The following is a 10,201-nucleotide window of genomic DNA, read 5'->3' as shown; positions in this document are numbered from 1 at the left end:
ACTGAAATATTTGTGATAAGAAGGGGTGATGGCTAGGGCTATAAATGTCTTTTTAGTTTCAGCACACATGAGAACTTAAATAAGACAACAAAACAGTTTGAATGGATCAAGAGGTTTTTATATTGTGTATTTATTTTTTTTAAATGAAGACTACTGTTTTTAGCTATTATACATGAACAAATATACCAAACACACTCCTCATGATTCACAATTTCTTTCCTTCTGTCTTTTTTTTTTTTTTTTTTTACTTTTTATTAATTATTATTATTATTATTATTATTATTTTTATTTAATTTTTTGGGGTGCATTTTCTCCCTTTGCCACAAGTATCAGCTTATCTTAAAGGGATAGATAGATATAATATTGTATGACTAGATTTCTTGTCCATGTAATCTCAAAAGTTACTCTGAAGAGTGTTTCAGTTGTCTTTGTCCATTATAATGAAGGTCAGTTTAATACAAAACAACACTGGATCCCATCGACTTTCATTGTATGGACCAGAAAAAAAAAAAATAAGTACATTGTTTTACACAAAAGAAAACACATACAAGTTTGAATGAGTTAATGATGACAAAATTTTCATTATACTAACTATACCTTTAAATGTAATACCTTTTTCACAAGAACGCTTCAGAAGTATTAATTCATTTGCTGCATGCCTAATAATGGTGCATGCATCCTTGTTAAAAGATGTAGAGATCTAGATTATTCATAGTAAAGATATCACCTAATCTCAATTTTGGCGCATTAATGCATGCTGGACATCAAGAATACGGTGATATCAGGATATCAAAGGCCAATCAAGCAGCATCTTGTAAATGGTCGAATTACTTCTAAAGACATCTGAATCGTTTGACCTGAGAAGTCAAGCACTATCGATATGAGATGCCTTTACCCTATTCCACACCATAGAAACCTTCAAGAATTTCATATCCAGATTCCATGTTTTTCCCTATTTATCCTCATTTCAACGTCCAAGCAGCATATTTTGGTGGACTGATACGTGGTCAGTACACTTGGGCGATTTGACCAAGGGAATACAGTGTCCCATCACTAGTCTTTGGTGAAGGCACCTTGGCTCCGTTTTGCCCTGAAGAGATCTCTGTGCGGTAAATGTGCGCACGTGTTTTAAAGCAGCCGAACTGGCTAGTCAGAATGAAGAAATCCCTCTTGAAGGTTTTGGTGAAGAAGGCGTAGAGAAACGGGTTCGAGCAGGAATTTATGGGGTAAAAAAGCACTAGCAGGACTTTGGCGTGAGAAACGGTGATTAGCGGTAGTTTTAAGGCTGCGGAGATGGCAAAAAACGAGATGGGAGCCATGCACAGGAAGTCAGTGAAGATGAGCACAGCCATGCGCTTTGCTATACGCATGTCTGCGTTGGCAGGAACGAAGGTGGGATTGTGGACGGTAAGGTAGATGCGCATATAACAGACACATACGATTAGAAAAGCAGCTACATTGAGAATAAGCAACAGCACCACGTAACCTTGTGAAATCACCGTCTCTACATCCATTGGCAGGCAGATGCTGGTCTTCTTGTAGCTACTCACTCCAAAAACAGGCATCAGAGCAGTAAGCAGGGCGAACAGCCACCCAACTGCCATTATAGCGCAGGCATGGCGCAGGCGCATCTGGCGTTCCCGCTGCATGGCGTAAGTGATGGTGTGCCAGCGCTCCAGAGTAATGGCAGTCAGAGTGTAAACAGACAGCTCGCTGGAGAAGACCGTGAAGAAGCCTGCCACATGGCACCCGGCTCCCGTCTGCCAGTCGATGCCATAGTTGTAGTAGCGGGACTGTGTGTCAATGTCCTTTGAAGCGATGATCAACAGGTAAATGCCCATGCAAAGATCTGCAAATGCCAGGTGGCACATTAAAAACCTAGGAACAGTCAGTTTGTAGCGGCTTGAAAGGAGCACCAGGAGGACAGCACAGTTGCCCACGATGGCCAATATACTGATGAACCAGATTAGAACCCGCAGGAATGTAAAACCCATGATGTCCTCACAGGGGTTGAACGCGTCTGGTGTGGGGTAGCAGGTCACTTTTATTACATTCTTACAGTGGTCTTCAAAAAAGTATGGCTCTAGGAATGGGGCACCAGAATTGTTACACATTTGATTGTATACAGACCTGTGAAAACAGAAATAACATATGAGAGTATAGATGAGTTTCCAAGAAAAGGAAAATATTCCATCACAATTTACTTAACCTCGTGTTGTTTCAATCCTCTTTGTCTCTTTTCCAAACAATGAAAGTGAATCACAAATGACAAAAAAGCATCATAAAAGCTGTCCAGTACAATCTTTTGGTCTCTTATTGACTTTAGAAAACTTGGTATTTAGGGAAGGCAGGGCCGTCCTTAGGGCAGGGCAACTGGTGCCTTGCGCTTGAGGGGTGTCCCGCGGTGAGCGTGGGAAAAGGTTAAATATTTATGCATTGCCATGAGATTGTATTGGATGTTTTACAAAAATATTCGGTCCAATTTTTGCACGTCATTTGCCTGTTCAGACCAATGCAGAAGAAAACATCCGACAGGATTAATGAAAATGCAAATTCACTCTCTCTCAGTAGGTGGCGCAAAGGCCAAAATTACTACGATACTCAAAATGCTGCAAAATGTTCTGTTTCTGACCTCTGCTTATCACAGAGGAGAAAGGAATGAAAACTATGTTTACATACTTTCAAACAGCTGTTCAATTTTTTTTAATAAGCTATAGTGCTTATTAGACACATTGACTGTATAAAAACATGGACGCAGTGTCCGTGATGTCACCTGTAGGTTTCTGAGGAGCATTTTTGAAGCCCAAAGTGGGCGGAGTCAGCTGTCCCCATATTGGCAGCCCGTCACTCCTTGATAATCGAAAATATAAAAATATATATATAATCACTCCTCTCACAGTTGTCACTAAGTGCAAAATTAGCTTTATTATTATAATTATAGACCAAAACCACTTTTTGTACCAGGCTGTAACATATATATTTTTTTTCTGCTGTAAAGTTGGGCATTTAACAATGGTGGGTCTATGATACTGACTCTCTTTTCGATGAATTGTAGTTTAAGTCACTTTTGTTTTGGTTTCAAGAGAGAGACCAGTAGGTTGCCGCTTTGATTAAACCATATCAAACACAAAAATGCAGAGACAAGAGAGTCGGTTCCAGATTCACTGTTGCTTAGCAAAATACTTTGTTCGTGAGTGCCACCAAATCTTAGTTTTATGTAACAACAGTGGCTCTGGGCATTTGACTAAAGGTGCAAATCTTGGATAGCCAGCTTTATTCAGAGTGGATAGAAAAGATTAGAAGATAGAACAATTTGAAATAAATAAATAAATATTAGTGTATTAACAGATGCTCATTTAAATGAAGATCATACCAAGTTTTCAGATTTTTATGGTGCTTTTTGGTGATTTTGGCAGCTTCTGCACCATCTAATAAGTAATAACACTGTATGGAGAGAGCAATGTGAACATTCTGCCAGGTATCTCCTTTTGTAAAAGAAAGAAAACCACAGAGTTTTGGAATGATATAAGGATTGTGACAGAATAAACTTTTTTTTTAAAGCAGTGTGTAACTGACTTGTTTTTAGTGAAGTTTTTGAAGGCACAGCAGTGGCTGGGGTAGGTCAGGTTGGCCTGCGTGAGCTCAGTAAACAGCTCCAGGCTGGGAAGTTTCTTTAGAGAGTAGACAGAGATGGCCGTCAGAAGCTTAAGAGTCCTCAGCATGTTTTCTGGCAGGGTGTGGACAGCTGTATGTGAGATGTCCCTGTAATGACAGCAGCTATTTCAGTGTCTACTGTCGGATTGGGTGTATTTACCCTGTTGTTGAACTAAAGCAGGTACAGAGGTTAGTGTGAGTGAAACAGGCATTGCTGTGAGATTTTGTCCTGAGGACACAGAGTGGGTGTGTGGTGCTCCAGCTGGTGAGTTGTATTGTTGTTGAAAGTCAGAGTTGTTCATGCTTACAGAACGATGGGGCCTTCAGCTCCTTTAAAGGCATATCTGTCGATATGACTCAGCTGCTGGTTTCCCATGAGAAAGCTGTGAGAAAGAGAGAGACACTGGTTAGATGAAAGATTAGCGGTTTTATGTGAGATGCTAATTTATGAATATATAAAAGATGTAACAGAACTCACAGTTTTTCAATTCTGGTACCATTGAATGCATAGCTCTCTAACGCACGGATCCCATTCTTTGTTAGTCTCCTGCAAGAGAACAGTTTTCAAAAGTTTGCGGTTGGTACGTTTTTGTTTATTTTTTTATTTTATTAAGAAGTCAGTGTCACATGACCCTTCAGAAATCATTCTAATATGCTGATTTGGTGCTCAAGAAACATTTCTCATTATCATCAGTGTTACAGTTATGCTACTTACTTAATATTATTTTGTGAAAACCAAGATCCTTTGAATTGATAACAAGTTAAAAAGAACAGCATTTATATACAGTAAAAATGTGTTAATATATTGTGTTTATTAATCTGGTAACTAAAAGTTCAATGTTTTTGTATGATATAAAAAAATAAAAATAAATCATTACATATAATTTAGCTGGAATATAATTCAGATAAAAAAGTTTATTGTTTGTTATGCACTCCAAGACAAACTTTATTCAATTTAAGTGTGTGCATGCTTTTTCAATAATTCAACAGCCCATCATATTATTGACTCCTCACATAAAGAATAACTCAATCGCACAGTCGCATACTTACAGCTCAGTTATGGTGGCACTGGTCAATCCGAGGAAAGCATTACGAGGAATCTTATCTATGTGAATGTTATCTTGTAGATCACTGTAACATAGTTTTGATATAGCATAGATTATTTTTTAACATAGGTCAGCTGTACTATACGATCATTTCTTTAATTTTTTTCAATTTGTATGCTTTTTCAATATGAATCCAGCCGGACCAAGTGAAAAATATACATTAAGACAATGACAGCATGAGTAGAGGCTTACAAAAGAAATTCAAGAGCGGCGGAGTTGATCTTGGAGAAATCAGGCAGGGCTTTAAGACCAGTGTTTGATATAGTCCTAAAGGAACACACACACAGACAAGATTAATGAATGTAATACATCAGAGAGACATTTGTATTTTGTCTTTGTAATATACTCCCTTTAAATTGCTGAACCCCAGCATGAGACCACAATGATTCAGAGTTTACTAGACAAGAGTAATGAAGACAGAAAAGAACTCACAGATACCGTAGCTTTGGAAGTCTCCAGAAGGCATCTTTGAGCGTCACGAGGTTTTTTGATTTTGTAATAGTTCTGATTAGATAGATAGATATATAGAAATGATCTTTCATATTATTAGAAATGATGTTTCATTTTATTTACTAAAGATTTTGGTTCCAATTTTAACATACTATTTTTAAACACTAAAATAAAATTTTTGACAAGAATGTAATTGGACGTAATTTACACACGTAGTGCAGCAACGTACATTTCCTGTAGCTCTGTCAGGTTAGAGAAAGCAAAGGGTTCAATTCGCTCAAGAGCACCATTCTCCGACACCACTCTGAGAAGAAAAATAATGATCATATAGCAACAGATATTATGTCTAAAGCTTTATAAAAACTGGTTGCATTATGACAAAATGTTTACAAAATCTTAAAAACCACGATGCACAGTGTGCACTATTTGCTTGATGATTTCTTTAAAGGAATAATTCATCCAAATATGAAAATTAGCTGAAAATATAATCACCTTTAGGCCATCTAAGATGTATATCAGTCTGTTTCTTCAGTGTCACAGATTTGCAAAAAAGAATAGCATCACTTCACATCACTTGCTCACTAATGGATTAAATACAGTGAATGGGTGCCGACAGAATGAGAGTTCAAACAGTTCATAATAACAACAAGGAATCTACAAGACTCCAGTCCATCAGTTAACATCTTGTAAAGCAGTAAGCTGTGTGAAACAAATCCATCATTAATGTGTTTAGAACTTCAAATAATCACTTCTAGCTAAAATATCTATCCACATCCTCTATCTATAAAATTGCTTTCTCCTGTGAAAATCTGAATCAGGAGAGAAATATGCACAGATCAAACACCATTTACATCTGAAAACAGTTCAAAACAAATATGTCCGTGGTTTTTTAATTTCACTTTTTCACTGGAGGAAACATTACTAGGGATTTTTGCCAGTTCAATCACCGTAATTATGGATTTGTTTCCTACAAACATGCAGCTTTTCCCTTTCAAAGATATTAACTGATAGACTTGAGTTTTGTGGATTTCCTGTATATTATTGTGACATTTTCATCAGCTATTTGGACTCTTATTCTGACGGCACCCATTCACTGGACACATACATTCTCCAAATCTGTCTCGATGAAGAAACAAACTCATCTACATCTTGGTTGGCTTGAGGTAAATTTTCAGTAAAAAATAAAATTATATATATATATATATGTATGTATGTAATGTATGTATGTAATTTAATTTATAATCTATATATATATATATATATAAAATAAAACTGTATATATATCTCTGAATAAGAAAAAAAACACTCTCTCTCAGGTTTTGCAGTTTTGATACTGTGATACATATGTGTTTGGGTCATTGTTAAACATAATGTTCCATATCAAAGTCTAAACATATTCAAACAAGACTAAATATCATGTGTTTATATGCGGTTTTGCATTAAGTGAAAACTAAGCCAAAAGCCAAGAGCAGTTGTGAGCATTCAGTAGCAGTTTCTCTAGGTTTTAAATAATTGATTGAATTCTTTCTAATCTCCATGTGGTTTCTTGCTGAAAATACACTTCCAAGTTTTAATAGTAAACAGCTTGGTGTCCTTCACTCTTTGCACTCACATTCTCTTCAGCTCATGTAGTTCAGACAGGGCTGCTCGGTGAAACACTCTGATCTCTGTCAGCTTGATCTCCCTGCTCAAAATTAGACAGAAGAGATGTGATTCGCCATCCAACAATTTGTTACCATCAAAGTGTTAGAGTTATAAATAGCACAATCTTTTCAGAGGTGAATGTGGTATTATGATTCTATTTCAGAAATAGCCGTTTTTTCCTGCTTTCACCAGATCGCCAATCACTTAATTTGAATCTAATTTAATAAGTCAGAAGATACTGCAACCCTTTTGGTGAGAATTTCTAGGTAATGGGCACCTCCACAACTGCTATTTACTTGAATGGAAAGTATACTACAAATTCTCCTACTTGGTCTTTCTCCATTCCATTATAATGTTGACAATAAAAAGCAGAAACACTTGCTGAAATCAAAACACTCTCATGGCAATTTGTAACTGTTTTACATGTTGGCAAATTGGAGGCTAATTAGCATGAATCTGGACTTTCATGCTTACCTTTTTCCCCTCTTAAAATCATAAGTTCATATATATAAATCACATTGCACAGATTCATGCTTTCAAGCCATACCAGCTTCATTTTCTCATGAGATTGGGCTAGTTTAAATTTAGAATATGAGTGTTAGTGTGTGTGTGTGTGTGTGCGTGCATGCTCTAAAAAACTCTTTCCAAGTATATTTGTGAACTAACACCAATCTTCCACTTCAGGAATCTAATAGGTTCTCATGAAAGTTTGTATGAGCAGAATGAGTCATAGCAGAAACTAGGTCATTCAAGATGCTAAATGTTTTGAGAAATGGAAACACATTTGCCAGTAGCCTATTTACAGACTGCAAATAATCTATTTACTGTCAAGATTTGTGTGTAATTCTTATCGCATGCTGTCATTAGCGTCTGTGTGTTTTTCCTGGGGATATTCATTCCTGTAATCCCTCAGAAACGCAGACAGAACAATAACACAAAGCACTCTGGACATGAATGCCTTGTAAAGCATGCGGTTATAAGTAAATTGTGTTGGTGTAAGAGATACAGATATGAAAGATTCAGATCTTTGTTACATCTTAGTTTGACTGTTTTGATCCTTGTTATGTTTACTTATTTGTTCCTTACTGGGTTTGTGGTGGGGTTAGCTAAATGCCTGATGTAATTCCGTTTGGTGTTTTTAGTGGTGCAGAAATTAAACACTACAGAAGAGTGCAGTGTTTCAGACATTTGCCTTGATATTTACAGTTATAAAGAGAGAAAACATCTGCAGCATGAACTATTCCTATCAAGCACAGCACTGTTCGTTCTTGCAGTCCTGAGTACAGAGTCTGACACGCTGAGACACACAAGCTGAAAAGCTCTTGGTGCTTTTTCCAAAATGGAAAAATCAAGTAATTAACCCAAAGCGCAGACAGCCATAGTGAGGCTCAGAGCTCAAAGGCCCTGTCAGGTTGAAATGTGTGATCCCGGTGGGCATCTTCAGATAGATTGAGCTGGGCAAAATAATCTAAACTGAATGGCAGTCAGTGCAAAACAGAATCAATCCTGGTTAACCTGCTTGTGGAACAAAAGATGGTTTTATTTCATCTTCATGTTTACCCCTCTCTCTTTTTGACTGGTTGAAATAACAAATGACTTCATGGAACACAAGAAAAGCATTTGACATTAAAAACACACTCCCCCATGTCAGGCTTGAGAATTTGTATGAGGAACGGTAGACTTGAGATTACAAAAAATATTTGGGGACTCGCAAAAGATTCCTTGTCAATCACATTCTCTCCGAACCACAATAACAAGCTCTGGAACAATAACAATGTCACTGAGAATCTCGGGTTTTTAATTAGACTGTCAAGCTTTTGAATGGTGTTCATCACTTTCATTACGTTTATTAGGTTTCATTAAAAGTCTTATTTATTGAATAAATGTAGAAAAAGTTCATTAAATATCATGCAGTATTGTTTGTTTTGAATTAGAAAAAAATTCTTAAATAAAATATTTGTATGTAATACGTGAAAAGTCTTAATATTTAATTATTTGTTGTTTAATACTATTTTAGAGTAACTTGTAATCATTATATTTTTAATAAAACTGATTATACTGAATTATGTGCTTACATTTTATACTTGTATTTTACCATATGAGATCACCATATCAGTATTATTTTGGTATTATTTATATAATATTATAATGTTTATTAATATTTAGAATTAATTGTTAATTAAATATTTTCCGTTTTATTTTTAGTTTATTTTTATAGTATACTTGTTAATTTGAGTAATTGTAGTAAGTTTTTTTAAAATCTAATATTTATTTATATTAATTATTTATTATATAATCATATTTTTTTCAGTTAGTTCCCAATGCGACATGTTTATTTTTTTTATCTAATATGTAATATTTTTTTCTATTAATTATTTATAATATATAATATGCATTCATTATTTATTTAGAGAATTAATATCTAACATCGACATTTTTTATTTAAAATTATTTTTCAATTCATGAAAACATTTTTTCATGGTTTTAATTAACAATAATAAACAAATACGTACTATAGCTACAACATCCAGAGCTAGGAAGCATCATAATATTTTAACTGATGTTTCTAATGTGAAATGCTGTATCTAGATGTTATAACTATACATGCATTGTAACGTGTGTGTGTTTTTATACTCACACAAAAGTCGTGTTTTCCGGTATATGTCTTGGCATCTCATGGACATTATTGCCAAGACAGAAGAAATTACAAGTCGAACCATTGAATGAGCAGAAATGAGATCCAACAAGCGTGCCTTCTGCGTGTGACACGAACCAGCCAAGACTAAAGCACAGCATCATCAACAAGACCATCCTCTTTGTCATCTTCTCTTTCCAGGTGGAATGGTTTGTACAGTGTTTGTGAACTGAGGCCTTTAGTGTCTCCTGGGCTCCGCTGATGTTCAGGTGAGGGCTGGGAGAAGATTGGTCTTGGTTAAGAGTCTGTTTGAGTGGTGTTTTCTGGTCGTAGTGGTCTGTTCTAGTGAAGCCGTAGGGAGGCTGATCTTTTTCTGAGAGGCGTTCTGGTCAGAAGCCCTACAGCCAGAGCCAAGGGAGACCTTGGGAGAGAGGTCCTCTGATAACAAACAAATGTTTTGTTCGTTCCTCCCCTCCAAATCCTTATTTCTCTCCTCTCATCATTTTCTTCAAAAAGTGAATGCGGTCCTCCCCATCTATACTGAGCTCTGAAAGTCCCAGAAAAGCTACATATAAAGCAGTCTCCCATTGGCAATATTCATTGCGAAGCTACCATTGTTACTTTTTGTTGAAAGCACTGTGTGAACTACTTGGTAGTTATTTCGCTTTTCAAAAATGTGTGCTTGTGTACAAATTCCTTTTCTGAATGACAT

At 36.1% G+C, this 10,201-nt stretch overlaps 1 protein-coding gene across 1 annotated transcript; it reads right to left on the bottom strand.

Annotated features, from left to right (window-relative positions):
* Positions 1–389: 389 nt before the first annotated feature.
* Positions 390–9,956, bottom strand: fshr (follicle stimulating hormone receptor). The gene is made up of 10 exons (XM_052611447.1): positions 9,493–9,956; positions 6,823–6,894; positions 5,440–5,514; positions 5,193–5,264; positions 4,953–5,027; positions 4,705–4,785; positions 4,133–4,201; positions 3,963–4,037; positions 3,577–3,762; positions 390–2,130 (listed from the first exon to the last, which is right to left on the bottom strand). Exons 1-10 carry the CDS (start codon positions 9,675–9,677, stop codon positions 1,008–1,010), a joined length of 2,013 nt encoding a protein of 670 aa, XP_052467407.1. The 5' UTR covers positions 9,678–9,956; the 3' UTR covers positions 390–1,007.
* Between the last annotated feature and the right edge of the window lie 245 nt (positions 9,957–10,201).

The sequence above is a fragment of the Carassius gibelio genome, chromosome A12 (assembly GCF_023724105.1).
Source record: "Carassius gibelio isolate Cgi1373 ecotype wild population from Czech Republic chromosome A12, carGib1.2-hapl.c, whole genome shotgun sequence".
NCBI lineage: Eukaryota > Metazoa > Chordata > Actinopteri > Cypriniformes > Cyprinidae > Carassius > Carassius gibelio.
The sequence above is the reverse complement of the archived record's forward strand: the minus strand, read 5'-3'. Positions and strand labels throughout refer to the sequence as shown.

Excerpts from the sequence above, each read along its gene's own strand:
- fshr (XM_052611447.1), bottom strand. The coding sequence starts at position 9,677 with ATGACAAAGAGGATGGTCTTGTTGATGATGCTGTGCTTTAGTCTTGGC. Across the intron at positions 5,515-6,822 it reads CTACATGAGCTGAAGAGAAT|AGTGGTGTCGGAGAATGGTG; the intron begins GTGAGTGCAAAG and ends TTTTCTTCTCAG. Across the intron at positions 5,265-5,439 it reads CTGACAGAGCTACAGGAAAT|AACTATTACAAAATCAAAAA; the intron begins GTACGTTGCTGC and ends CTATCTAATCAG.